Here is a 14,123-nt window from a genome sequence, read left to right as displayed (position 1 = left end):
AGGGCCCCGGGTAGTTAGACACACATGTATATGTGTGTGTGTTCAGGGCCCTGGGCAGTCAGATATGTGTGTGTATGTGTGTGTGTGTGTATGTGTGTGTGTTCAGGGCCCTGGGCAGCAGACACGTGTGTATGTGTGTGTGTGTGTGTGTGTGTTCAGGGGCAGTCAGACACGTGTGTGTGTGTTCAGAGCCCCGGGTAGTCAGACATGTGTGTGTGTGTGTGTTCAGAGCCCCAGGTAGTCAGACGTGTGTGTATGTGTTTGTGTGTGTGTGAGTGGTTCAGGGCCCTGGGCAGCAGACACACGCGCGCGTGTGTATGTGTGTGTGTGTGTGTGTTCAGAGCCCCGGGCAGTCAGACATGTGTGTGTATGTGCTTGTGTGTGTGTGAGTGGTTCAGGGCCCTGGGCAGCAGACACACACGCGCGCGCGTGTGTGTGTGTGTGTGTGTGTGTGTGTTCAGGGGCAGTCAGACACGTGTGTGTGTGTTCAGAGCCCCGGGCAGTCAGACATGTGTGTGTATGTGCTTGTGTGTGTGTGTGTTCAGGGCCCTGGGCAGTCAGACATGCGCGTGCGTGTGTGTGTGTTGTTCAGGGCCCCAGGCAGTCAGACATGTGTGTGTATATGTATGTGTGTGTGTGTTCAGGGCCCTGGACAGTCAGATGTGTGTGTATGTATGTGTGTGTTCAGGGCCCGGGCAGTCAGATGTGTGTATGTGTGTGTGTGTGTGTGTGTTCAGGGCCCTGGGTAGCAGACATGTGTGTGTGTGTGTATGTGTTCAGAGCCCCAGGCAGTTAGACATGTGTGTATATATGTGTGTGTGTGTGTTCAGGACCCCGGACAGTCAGACACGTGTGTGTGTGTGTGTGTGTGTGTGTGTGTTCAGTGCCCAGACAGCATTTTCTGCCCTCTGACTCTTTCCTGGATCTCACACGCTCACCCATCCCACACCTTTTGTGGCCCCACTGGGCCCTCGTGACCAGCTGTGGTTCCCCACCCCGGGCTTGGCTTCCTCTACTCTCTTGGGGCAGGGGAGAGGATGGAATTCGGAGGTTCTCCTGAGAGCACAGGCGCTGAGGTTGAGCATTCATGCCTCTAAGCACAGAGCCACCACACTCGCTGTTTCCATGGCCGCGCTTCCCTGGGCCCAGCTGCTGCCTGGCTGCAGCCCCTCTGCCTGACACAGCTGCAGGGGCCTCCTGTGTCTGCCGACCATCTGGGCCCCACTGACTGCTTGGGCCACCCCACGGGACCTCACACCCTGTGCTGGGAGCAAGAGCCCCGAGCAACTGCAGATGGCCCTGGGTCCTGCGTGATGAGGGCAGCGGGCTGGAGAGCGACGAGAACATTCCAGGGTGCCGGAGAAGCCCAGGACAGTGCCTTCCCCGCCACACCCACTGCCCAGTGCGGCAGCTTTCCTGTTCTCAGGTGAACGTGAAGGCATGAGTTCATGGTGGTGCTGGTAGGCCCCACTCTGGAGACTAGGCTGGGTGCCAGGGGCTGACATAGTACTGCAGGTCAGGTGGTTTGACCTTGATTGGATCCTCGCCACCACGGAGTCCCCCAGACCTCTCTAGGAGCACAAAGCCCGGGTAAGCCCTGAGCACTGCTGGGGTGTGACCTAAAAAACAACTGAATAAATAAACTAGGAGCAGGCCCCAGAAAAACCACTGCCCATGGACTGGAGAAGGCATGTTCGAGAATGTTCGTCGAGACCACAGACTGGGAGAGGACCAAATGTTGGCTTAGACGGGAGATGCTGACCCCAGTGAAGATCAGCCTTTCCACTACCAGATAAAGCCAGTAAAGGAGCTAACAAGAGGTGGTGGCGATGGTCAGGCCGAGGCCCATGTCAGTGAGGATTATTCATGCTCATGATTCCTACAGTCACATGGACACAGCGGCAGTGGACGCTGGACCTCAGCTCCTGGAGAGGACCAGAGCGAGCATCCCATGAGCCCCAGACCACATTTCATCTGTTAGTGGTTACGTGGTTTTTTTTTTCTTTTTGGGTCACACCCAGTGATACTCAGGGGTTACTCCTGGCTCTGCACTCAGGAATCACTCCTGGCAGTGCTCGAGGGACCATATGGAATGCCGGGGATCGAACCCAGGTCGGCCATGTTCAAGACAAACAGCCTCCCTGCTGTGCTATAGCTCTGGCCCTGAGTGTTTGTGTTTAAACACACAGAACTGAGGCCTGGAGTGATAGCACAGTGGGTAGGGCACTTGCCTTGCATATAGCTGACCCAGGTTCGAACCCCAGCATCCCATATGGCCCCCTGAGCACCACCAGGAATAATTCCTGAGTAATTCTTACTCCAGGGCCAGGAGTATTTTTGTGCCTAAACACTGTTGGGTGCAGCCCCCAAACCAAACTAATTACACAGGTTTGAGGGTCCGAGAGATAGTACAGGGTTAAGGGACTTATTTCACATGCATTTGATCTTGGGTGCCAGGGATCAAATCCCCACCCATTCACGTACCCATCTATTCTGCAATCCATCCATCCTTCCATCCATCCATCCATCCCCAGCCATTCTTCCATCTGTCCAGGCAGAGGATTTGATCCCTGGCACCTTAAATGGTCCCCTAAGTGCTCTCAGGAGTGACTCCTGTGCACAGAGCCAGGAGTAAGCCCTAAATGTATCTGGGTTTGCCCCCCCAAGCCCCAATAAATAAATACAAACACAGGGTTGATTCTATGAAGTAGATTTATTAGCACTGAACCTGCAGCCGACAGCACTATGATTCATGCCTGAACTAAACTCGTCCAACACACCTGTTTTCCCCAGGAGGCCTGTTCCAGCCTCCTTGCACAAGGGAATACCAGACATGGACATGGACACAGACTCGGCTCTTCACTGTGCCCAGGGCCATCGCAGACCACAAGGCCACTGTGCAAAAGGCACAGAATACTCCCCAGATGGCTCGAGAGGGGCTCACAAAGGGCATTGCTTTGAGCTGAGAGCTGCAGTGAGAAAGCAGAGTGTGGCCTGACCCCGCCTCAGGAGGCACAGGCGCTCACGCAACTCCAACTCCCACCTGAGCAAGTCCTTGAGCGACAGTGAGAGCCCCAGAGTGTTGATGTCAGGGTTACAGAGCAGTGGCAGTGAGGAGGCAAGTCTGTAAATAAAATATCTACAAGTGAAGAGATCAGTTGAATCTCCATCCGCTTATGTCACTCATCCTGGAATGCATCTTCGGCTGTATGAAAGATCGTACATAAGGATAGACAGTAGATGGAAGAATGGATGCAAGGATAGACCAGCCCTTCCAGAGGGATGGAAGGGAGGATGGATGGGAGGATGGATGGATGGGAGACAGTGGGAGGATGGGTGGGAAAGTGGATGGGGATGGATGGATGGGAGAGTGGGTGGATGGGAGAATTGCTGTGGGTGGATGGATGAAAGGACGGATGGAGGGGAGAGTGGACAGATGGGAGAATGGCTAGGAAGTGATGTATGGGAGGATGGATGGGTGGGAGGATGGATGGGTGGGAGGATGGATGGGTGGGAGGATGGATGGATGGGAGCATGGATGGATGAATGGGAGGGTGGGTGGATGGATGAATGGATGGGAGGATGGATGAATGAATAAGTGGATGGATGGAGAGAGGAATAAATAGAATCTATGATTAATTATTAATTAATTAATAATTATTTATTTTAAATTAACATTGCAAAGGTCATACACAAAATTTGGGTAGTGGAAAATGCATTTGTACATTCTTTGTTTCCCTAATCTTGGTCTCAATTTAAACTATTTCTGTATTTCATTTCTGAAGTACCTCAGTGTTCAGATATTTGGATATATAAGATAATATATAATATATATAATATAATATAAAAAATAAAAATAATTTTAGTTAATTACTAATAAATTAATTATCCATTAATGAATAAAACCCAAATTGAAGGTCAGCTTACACAAGATAAATTCACAGAGCAGAGGAGCACAAAGGCCCCACGCTGAGCCCCGCTGCCACAGTCACATGTAGCAGCCTTTCCTTCCCAGGCCCTTTCTCACACCTTCATTATTTTGCTCTTCTGAAGTCCCTATTTTACACCTATTTTATACAAAGAGGTGAAGAAAATGGCCCGTGGTCACAAAACCAATTATCTATCTCGCGGTGAATTAAACGTTATTAAATTTACTCTACAAATGTTCTTAATATTATTTGTAACTTTATCAGGAGCTAAAATGCACACACACACATACACACATAAACTCTGATGATCCGTCTAAATGGGATTGTTAGGAAATGAAATAGTTCCGCTCCTTTATTTCTTGGCTGCAACATATCTTCCTTAGAAGTAAAGAGACATATGCATAAGATATGCCACCAGTTTCAGTCGGGCTGTTTTCTTAGCCCTGGATTAATGGCATTGTTTTAAGCTTTTGAAAATCTCTTTTATTTTAGCATCATAAAAATATATTTCTACATCTGGTCTTCTTTTTTGTTTATAAGAACACTTGCATAACTTGAGCTCTGTTTACCCTGATGCTCAAGAGTTTTTAAATATGTTCAAGTTGCATCATACAGGGTAAAGTCATAAATTAAGATCTTGGGATAAAAAGATTTTTATGAGCTCCAGAAAAACTGGACACCAGAGCCCAAATATCTGAACACTGAGGCGCTTCAGAATGAAATACAGAAATAGTTTAAATTGAGACCAAGATTAGGGAAACACAGAATGTACAAATGCATTTTCCACTACCAAAAATTTTGTGTATGACCTTTGCAATATTAAAAAATTTACATTACTTGGGACTGGAGCGATAGTACAGTGGGTAGGGCGTTTGCCTTGCATGTGTCTGACCCAGGTTTGATTCCCTGATTCCCAGCATGCCATATGGTCCCCCGAGCTCCGCCAGGAGTAATTCCTAAGTGCAGAGCCAGGAGTAACCCTTGTGCATCACCAGGTGTGCACCAAAAAGAAAAAAAAAGTATCGAACAGTGTCATGGTAGATTGTTTTGTGCGTTCTGCAATGTCTCAAACAACTGTTCCTTATACAAACACAACCAAGAAGATGACAAAATCAAGACCAAAAGGTTCCAAAGCTTCATGGTCCCTGGCGCTCCCATCAGAGGGCTCTTTTACTTGACTGTTTTAGAAAACGTCTTAGAGGCACTCAACAACAAAACCCAGCAGTGCACTTAATTGCGTGGCTAAAAAGGTTGATTATAAAGTCTAGTGAACAAACAGCATTCCAGTGTATTTTTTCCCCAGTCTGCTTTTGAATCCTGATCTGATATCTGGAGGTTGTCATCTTTGAGGCTGACACAGCTAATGAAGAGTGCAGCCTTGACTTGAACCCAAGAAGTCTCTCGTTTCACACCATGGCCACTCAACACCCCTATTACAAACCACAACACCCAATTGGAGAGAGAGAACAGAAAGGAATACTCTGCCATAGAGGCAGGGTGGGGTGGGGGGAAGATGGGATTGGGGGGTGGGAGGGATGCTGGGTTTATTGGTTGTGGAGAATGGGCACTGGTGAAGGGATGGGTTCTCGAACATTGTATGAGGGAAACACAAGCACGAAAATGTATAAATCTGTAACTGTACCCTCACAGTGATTCACTAATTAAAAAATAAATAATTTTTTTAAAAAAGAAGAAGTCTCTCGTTTCATAGCACTCTGCACCGCATTTTATTTGGCGGTGAACAATTTCACACCCCTTAGCCACCCTCATTTGCCCCTGGGCCCCCATGGTCCTTGCTCTAGTGGCTGCCGATGGCCTTTTCCTAGACCTTTGATGCACCAAGTGCTGGAAAGGGCCAGGAAGGCCAAGTCAGATGCTGACATCTCTTTCATGGTCCTGCCTGCTCCTTCCCACGTGGGTTGGGGCCAGTGGTTAGGGGGTGGGGGGCTGCATTTAATAGATGCCTCGTTCTGGCCTGAACTTACGTCTCTCTTCCCTGGCAGTGGCCCACATGTGCAGCGTCCTGGAGCAGCCCTGCACCCACTACTGCATCAACACCCCCGGTTCCTACGTCTGCAGCTGCAGGCCTGGCTACAGCCTGCATTCGGACCAGAGGACATGCACAAGTAAGGGGGCTGTGCCCACCTCTGCTCTCTCCTCTCACTCAATTCTTTCTATTTTTCATGGGGCCTATCATCCTGATCTGGGGCCTTTCCCCAAGCAAGTCCACATAGATCCTGGGCTGGCACAGAAGAAGCTGTCTGGAAGGTTCTAGAAGATTCTGGAAGAGTCTGGGAGGTCCCTTCTTAGAAATAGATTCCATGGATCAGAGACAGCTAAAATGGCTTTGCATGTGGGAGCCCAGTTTTGCTCCCCAGCACCAGGTGGTCCTGTGAGCAATCCCAGGTGGGGTCCAACCCCTGCCACTTCCAACCATCTCCAACGAGAAAGAAATGGCTTTTTGAAGCTCAAGAGATTAATGATGACCTTTATTCCAAGCTGTCCTTTAATAAAAGGCTCTGCAGAGCCTTTCCATTCACTGTCTCTAGCCCTGAGGAATTCTCTTTCTATTTTTTTTGCAACCGATGTGACACCAAAACAGAAAAACTCAAGGCTTTCTTATTTTGGCCACACTCCTCCTGGCCCCGACACAACACTGGCTAATGCTGAGCCAGCACGGGGGCACCTGGACTCATGGAGTGCTAAATGGGGTCTCGCAACAGACCACTTAATGCTTCCATGATGCCTGTTCTTTTTCAGAGCAATCTCGGGCAAAACCCTGGCTGGATACTTAAAAACAATTTTTTTTTAATTCTAAATTTGATCTGATTCTAATTTTTTTCTTTTTGGGTCACACCCGTCGATGCACAGGGGTTACTCCTGGCTTTGCACCCAGGAATCACCCCTGGTGGTGCTCGGGGGACCATATGGGATACTGGGAATCGAACCCGGGTTGGCCGTGTGCAAGGCAAATACCCTACCCACTGTGCTAGTGCTCCAGCCCCTCTAAATTATTTTTTCCCCTTCTACATCTGTCCAGATCTGACAATCTGATGTCACTTCTCAATGACAGCCATCTCAGGGTAGCTTCACGTTATACTTGAGATCAGGGCTCTGGGGAAATCCAGAGTCGTTTCCCGAAAGCTTCTCTCGATACCCGGGCGAACTTTGCGTGTTGCGTCTGTAGACGCCCGCCCAGCTGAGGACTGTCAGCCTGGAATCCAGAGCCAACAGCCTGTCCACTGGCCCTGGGTAGAGGTCAGCCGGCACACAGCCTCCTCCCTCTGGCAGGCCACAGTCTTCCCACACTTGGGAACACCAGATGTCAGCGTGCTCACAGGAAAATGCCAACGAATAGGCCACTCGCCACTAAACAGACACAGAGGCTGCTGGCTGGGAGGGGAAAGCAGGTGGCCCTGAGGGCTGGACCCCCCTTGACCTCGGGAAATGGTTTGTCAGGCTGGCTTTGGAACATCTGGGGCAGACCTTGAAATGCTGCCAGGATTAATCGGGGGTTGCAAGTCAGTTTAAGCAAGGAGGCAAATTTGCAAGTATGGACTCTGCAAATGAAGAAAACCAGTGAATACTTGGGGAAAAGTTTTAAGTTGGGGGGGTTTAAAGGATCTGATCTGAAAACCAATTACACTTGTTAATGATATTGGTCTCAGGGGCCCATGTCTGGCAGTGCTCGGGGCTCCACCAAGCTCAGTGCTCGGGGAGTCGCTCCTGGGGGTATTCAGGGGAGCAGGGTTGAACCCTGGCCTCCTGCCTGCAGACCATCTCCCCAGCCCCAGGGGAGAATGATGAAGCGATGGGAATCAGGGCAGTGTAGTTTCTATCTAAAGCTAGACACCGGGGGACGGCCCAAGCAACCTCAATCACAAATGTGAAGTAATTTCTGACAAAGATGTGAAACATTTCATTGCTCTTTGTGTGTGAGTGTGTTGGGGGGAGCCATACCCAGCAATATTCAGGGATTTCTCCTGGATGTGCTCAGGGGACCAAATGGGATGCTGGGATTAAACTTGTGTTGACCATGCACAAGACAAGTGCCCTCCCCACTGTACTATAGTTCCGTGAAGCATTTCATGGAGAAAGCATAATTGCAATGACAAATAGTGCTACAACAACTGAATAAACATGTTTAAAATTAAAAAAAAACTTATCTCACCAAACAATAAAAATGAACTAATATTGTAGGTGTGGGGGGCTGGAGAGATAGTATAGTGGGGAACGCACTTGCCTTGCATGCAGCCGAGCCGGGTTCTATCCCCGGGATCCCTAGGCTCTATCTAGGAGTGATTCCTGAGTGCAGAGCCAGGAGTAAGCCCTGAACATCACTGGGTATGGGCCAAAAGCAAAAAAAAAAACAAAAAAAAAAACAAAAAACAAAACCACAAACAACTGCTCCCCCAAACTAAAACAGAACCATTGTAGCTGGGTGGATAGAGTCGCACAGCAGAGCTCAGCCTGTCATGTCCTACAGTACTCACAGTCACTAAGGTCATACCCTGCCGTGTTGGAGAGGCCGTGAGGTGCCAGGGGTCAAATGCTAGGCAGGTGCTTAGTTTCATCTCTGGCCCCAAGTACTAAGTCTAAATATAAAGGATAGAAACAATGAGATGTCTAGTTGAAAATATGGAAGGAAAAAATAGATACCTTGGTCTTGGCAAGGTTTTTTGTTGTTTGTTTTTTTGGATCACACCCAGAGAGTGCTTGTTTTTTAAAAGTATATTGTTACTTGGGGCTGGAACGATAGCTCAGCGGGTAGGGCATTCATTCGCCTTGTACACGGCCAATCCAAGTTCGATTCCTCCATCCCTCTCGGAGAGCCTGGCAAGCTCCTGAGAGTATCTCACCCCCACGGCACAGCCTGGCAAGCTACCTGTGGCGTATTCGATATGCCAAAAACAGTAACAACAAGTCTCACAATGGAGACATTACTGGTGCCCGCTCGAGCAAATCGATGAGCAACGGGATGACAGTGATATAGTGATATTGTTACTTGAACGCAGGGGCAAGTGTCAGACTGGGATGTTATATCGCCAGACCTATATCCACCAGCGGCTCTTAGGCCGTATAAACCGTTCTTAGAAACCATAATAGAAGATAAAGAGCCCAGTCAAAGTGGGGGGGAGTGATAGCCCAGCTGGGAGGGCGCTGGGTATGGGCCAAATATGCAGCTGACCTGGGTTCAATCCCTGGCTTCCTCTGTGGTCTCCGAGTGTCTCAGGGTTAATTCCTGAGTGCAGAGTCAGGAGTAACTCCTGAGCATTACTAGGTGTGGCCCAAAATTTTAAAGAAAGGGTAAAGAGTTTGAATAAACACTAGAGATACATAATGGCCAAGAAGCATGGGAAAAATACTCTTCCTCGGTGGTTGCTAGGGAAATGCAAATTAAAGCCACAAAGAGATCCAAAGGTACATCTGCTAGAATGAATATGTTTATTTTATTTTATTTTTAATTTTTTATTAGTGAATCACCATGAGGTACAGTTACAAACTTATGAACTTTTGTGTTTGCATTTCAGTCATACAGTGATCATTTGCATCCCTCCACCAGTGCCCATTCTCCTCCACCAATGTTCCCAGTATCTCTCCCACCACCCCCACCCCATCCCCCACCGATCTACCCTGCCTCTGTGGCAGGGCATTCCCCCTTGTTCTCTCTCCTTTTGGAGAATGAATATGTTTAAAAATATCAACCAAGGGGCTGGAGCAATAACACAGCGGGTAGGGCGTTTGCCTTGCACTCGGCAGACCTGGGTTTGATTCCCAACATCCCATATGGTCCCCTGAGCACCGCCAGGGGTAATTCCTGAGTGCAGAGCTAGGAGTAACCCCTGTGCATCGCCGAGTGTGATCCAAGAAGCAAAAAAAAAAAAAAAAAAAAAATCAACCAAGCCCTTGGCAAAGTTGGGAACAGGAAATACCCATGTGCCAGGTGGGAATGTAAAATGATTTGATCACCTTGGGCAGGTTTAGCTGTTTCTTACAAGGTTAAATACATTCCTGCCACAGGACCTGGCCATTCCGCGTGTGGGCATTTATCCCAGCGAGATGAAAGTTTTGTGGAAGCCAAGATGTGAACGTGGATGTTTACTGAGTCTTACATGTTCCAGCCCCTAACTGGACCCCCTCACCAACGTCCAGTGAAGGGAATGGTGGTGGCCTGGGCTGGGGGAGGGCCAGAGAGAGAGCCAAGTGGGTAGGGCACTGGCCTTGCATGCCATACGGAGCCCCTCCAGGAGTGATCCCTGAGTACGGAGCCAGGAGTAAGCCCCAAGCACCGCCAAATGTGGCCACCAAACCAGGCAAATACACACATACATGCAAAACAGAAATTTGAAGGAGAGAAAAGAAGATCTGAAGGCACACCTGTAGTTTGCAGGCACCTCGAACCCCACATTGGAGGAAGAAATCTGAGGAGGAGGACCAGAGAGATAGCACAGCGGGTGAGGTGCATGCTTTGCATGCGTCCCATGTGGTCCCCTGAATACCGCCAGGTGTAACTCCTGAGTGCAGAGCCAGGAGTGAGTCCTGAGCTTCGTGATGTGTGGCCTCCACTCCCGCCGCCAAAGAGAAAAAAAAGAAACTAGAGGACCAGAAAAGAGAAACTGCAGTTCTGTTCACATAAATTGTGGGTGTGGCAGAACAGGTGAGGGGTGACCTGGGGTTGGGGTGGGAGGCAGGAGGAGCGGGAAGATGGGTCCCCAGGTGTGAGAAGACTTGAGAGGTTTGGGTGAGAATATCTTTTGGTTGCCTTGGTGATGGTGGTGGTAGATTGATGGATCAAATTCATCAAATTGTACATTTAAAATATGGTCCTTTTAAATAAGGTAATAGAATCACAAATTGTACATTTAAAATATGGTCCTTTTAAATAAGGTAATAGAATCACTAAAGCTGATATTCATGGATAGGTTGGTGTATGGATGGGTAGGTGGGTGAGTAGGTGTGTGGACCGGTGGATATATAGATGGGTGGAGGGTTGATGGGCAGGTGGACGTGTGAATGGATGGATGGGTAAATGGAAGGATAGATGGGTGAATGGATGGGTGGGTTTATAGATAGATCAGAACAGGTGCTATGGGAGCAAAGACCTGAGTACAGCCCTGGGAGGGCCTGAGCAGGCACCTGGAGGAGGAGAGAGTTGGCGAAGAGGAGAGAATGGTGGGGCTGGGTGGGGGATGCTCACTGGGCTAGGCTGCCCATCTGGAGGGCTTGGTTTGGGGTGTCCTCAGGGGTGAGGGCGGGCCTGTAAGCTAGAATAGGGCTTGGAATAATGTGATACTCCAGTTGAGTTCCAACCCTACCTTTTGGTGAGGGGGTAGGGGGCGAACACAGCTGTCATGGGGCAAAACCACATATTTGAAACTTGAGTCTGCCAGTAATTTGTGTGCCAGATTGGAATTAGATAAAGTGGAGGGATAGAGACCCCTCCCTCTATCCATTTATTTGTCTCTCTCCCCCATCCTCTTCCTGTCCTCACTGACCCATCATCCATCCATCCATCCATCCATCCATCCATCTCTTTCCCCCTCCCTCCATCCTTCATCGCTCCACCCCTCCTTCCCTCTGTCCACTCATCCATTTAACCCTCCTTCCATCATTTATTCCTCCATCCACCTATCTCTTCTTCTGTCCCTCTCATCCGCCACCCAGTGCTCTTCCCTCCACCTCTTCTCCTTCTTTCCCTCCCTCCCTCCCTTTCTCTCTCCCTCCATCTCTCATGTTCATTCTCCCTTCTTACTATTTGTTTAATACTTACGCTTATCTAATAAGTGCTTTTTAACTTAATACTTATTTGCAGTGTACAGGCACTTATGTGAAGTGGTCAACCATGAGTGCTTTTTTTCTTATGTATTTGAGACACCAAGATCTTAATGTTCCTTGTGCTTTGCACACACGAAGTGGAATAGACCAGATGTCATCGGCTTCCCAGCTTGGCACATGGGTCTTACACACACTGTATTCATTCAGGCCCGTGGATCCCAACTTTGGGGGGAGGTTGCATCAAATGGAGGTGCTGTGTGTGTGTGTGTGTGTGTGTGTGTGTGTGTGTGTGTGACAGATGGGTCCGAGAGAAGGGTTTGGGATTTGAAGGAAAAGGAATTTTTCCAGGAAGAAGCCCACCCAGAAGGTGGGGTGCGGCTGAAACGGGCAGGGAGAGAGCTTCCTGGCGTGTGTGAACCCTGAAAATGGGCGAGATGGTGGAGAAGGGTGTGTGGGGAGGGAAGGTTGAGGCCAGGGCCATGGGGAATTATATAAAGTGGGGGGAGAGACACCCCAGCAGAGCAAGCAAACAGGCAAGGGGGTGTCGCCCCAGTGCCTTCGGCCGTGTCCTCTGCGCCCTGGCCTCCGGCCGTGGGAATCTGGACGTCCTTCCTGCCGTGCTCCTGGCTCCTGCTGGCTGCCTGCGAGCCAGGGCGCAGGGTTACTTTAAAAGCTTTTTGCTTTTTATGTAATTAAATTAAAGGAATCTGGAGAAGTAGATCCCCAGGGAGTACTGAGCTACAGAGCTGGAGGGAGGCCAGGAGGGGCAGCTGGTGGAGTCTGGGCTTCTCCCTCTCCTGTTCTCCTCAGCACCCGACGTGCTGTCTCTCCGGGGCCTCTGGCCAGCAGCTTCTGCTGTGGGGGACTGTGAGGCTGACCCCAGGCCCTGTCCCGTCCTCTCTCTCTGGGGATGCAGGGGAGTCCACGGCCAGCTTGAGCTGGCGGCGCCTGGAATTAGCCCCTTGAACCTCAAGAAGTTTCTCCTGCCTGCCTGTTGACCGCTCCCTCCCCTCCTTTCAGCAGATGGCTCAGGTCCCAGGGCCTGGTTTGGGGGATCCTCCACCCTCCTCTGCTCCCCGAAGAAAAATGAGCATCTTGAGTCCCAAGCAGGAGGGCTGATGGGGCGGAAGGGCCCGGGTGGGGACAGCTGGGTCCTGCCTGGAAGCCTGGGTTTGTTTTTTCCGGGGTGCGGCCCCCTCCCCCAGCCAGGAAACACAGGCCTGGAGCAAGCCTTGTGAGGCCTCCGCCAGCAGCTATCACAGCAGCAGCGGGACACGAGGAAGGCCGCAGAGCTGTGAACCCTCTCAGCACCTCTCCCTCCCCGTGGAGAGCAGTAACCCCCTCGGGCTCCCCGTGAACTGGGGTCCCCCTAACAGGCGTCTCCCCGTCTCCTGGCCGAGTCTCGGGGGACAGGGCAGTAGTTGAGGGTCCCTGGAGGTCATTCTGCCTCAGTGCCAAGGAAGACATTAAAGTGTGTGTGTGTGGGGGGAGAGTGGGGGGGGAGTAGCAGGGCTTGTCCAAGGTTGCAAAAAGGCAGCACCAGTCCTGGGGTGCCGCCCAGATGGAAGTTAGCCCTCATGCTCTTCATCAGAAGAAAATGTTCCTTCTAGTTGGAAACAGAGGGGCCGTCCTGGTCCCCATGAGGGAGGTCAGAGAGATGGAGAGGGTCCTGGGGCAAGGGAAGCGTCGGCTGAACTTGAGCAGATCCCGGGGGCTCTTAGTCCCCACAATGTTGGTTATTCCTTCCCCCTTCTCTCCCTCCCTTCCTCCGTCCCTCCCTCCCTTCCTCCCTCCTTCCTTCCCTCCTTCCTTCCTTCCTTCCTTCCTTCCTTCCTTCCTTCCTTCCTTCCTTCCTTCCTTCCTTCCTTCCTCCCTTCCTTCCTTCCTTCTTTCCTCCCTCTCTCCCTCCCTCCCTCTCTTCTGTGTGCAGGAATCACTCCTGGCAGTGCTTGTGTGGGGGGAACTCCATGGGTTGCCGGTGATAGAACCCAGGTTGACAGCGTGCAAGGCAGAGCCCTCCCTGCTGTACTGTCTCTCCGGCCCCTCAGTGATGTCATTCTCTTGGGAAGTCTGAGCTAACTTCTCTCCTGAAACTCTCCGGGCTGTGGGAGGCCAGCTCGGGGCTGGTGACTGGCCGTCCGGCAAGGCTTCTGTCCGTCCATTCCAGGTCGCCCCCGAGCTCTCTCTGGTGCTTTGTGCCAGGACTTTGGAGACTCAGTTTCCTGAGCTGGCCTCACCCATCCGTGGCTGCAAGACCCGTGGTGGTGGCGCTTGGCTGGGGGGAGCTGCGGGAGGGGTGGGCGGCTAGTTCGCCTTTGTGATGGCTCTTTCCCTGGAGCTGAGGAAGAGGGGCGTAAGGCCTGAGCTCAGCTGGATTAACCTACTGCCAAGTATCTTCTCCCCGGAGCTCTTTAACCT

At 50.6% G+C, this 14,123-nt stretch overlaps 1 protein-coding gene across 4 annotated transcripts in view; it reads left to right on the top strand.

Moving 5' to 3' along the window:
- The window catches only part of MATN2 (matrilin 2), an 88,944-nt gene that overhangs the window by 25,818 nt on the left and 49,003 nt on the right, over positions 1-14,123 (top strand). For all 4 annotated transcript variants that reach the window (XM_055126767.1, XM_055126766.1, XM_055126765.1 and 1 more), the window contains exon 4: positions 5,933-6,055. In XM_055126767.1, coding sequence (XP_054982742.1) covers positions 5,933-6,055 — 123 coding nt within the window. The remainder of the gene's footprint in view (positions 1-5,932; positions 6,056-14,123) is intronic.

Source organism: Sorex araneus, chromosome 2 (genome assembly GCF_027595985.1).
Source record: "Sorex araneus isolate mSorAra2 chromosome 2, mSorAra2.pri, whole genome shotgun sequence".
Lineage (NCBI taxonomy): Eukaryota > Metazoa > Chordata > Mammalia > Eulipotyphla > Soricidae > Sorex > Sorex araneus.
Note: the sequence above shows the minus strand (reverse complement) of the source record. Positions and strands in the feature narration are given on the sequence as shown.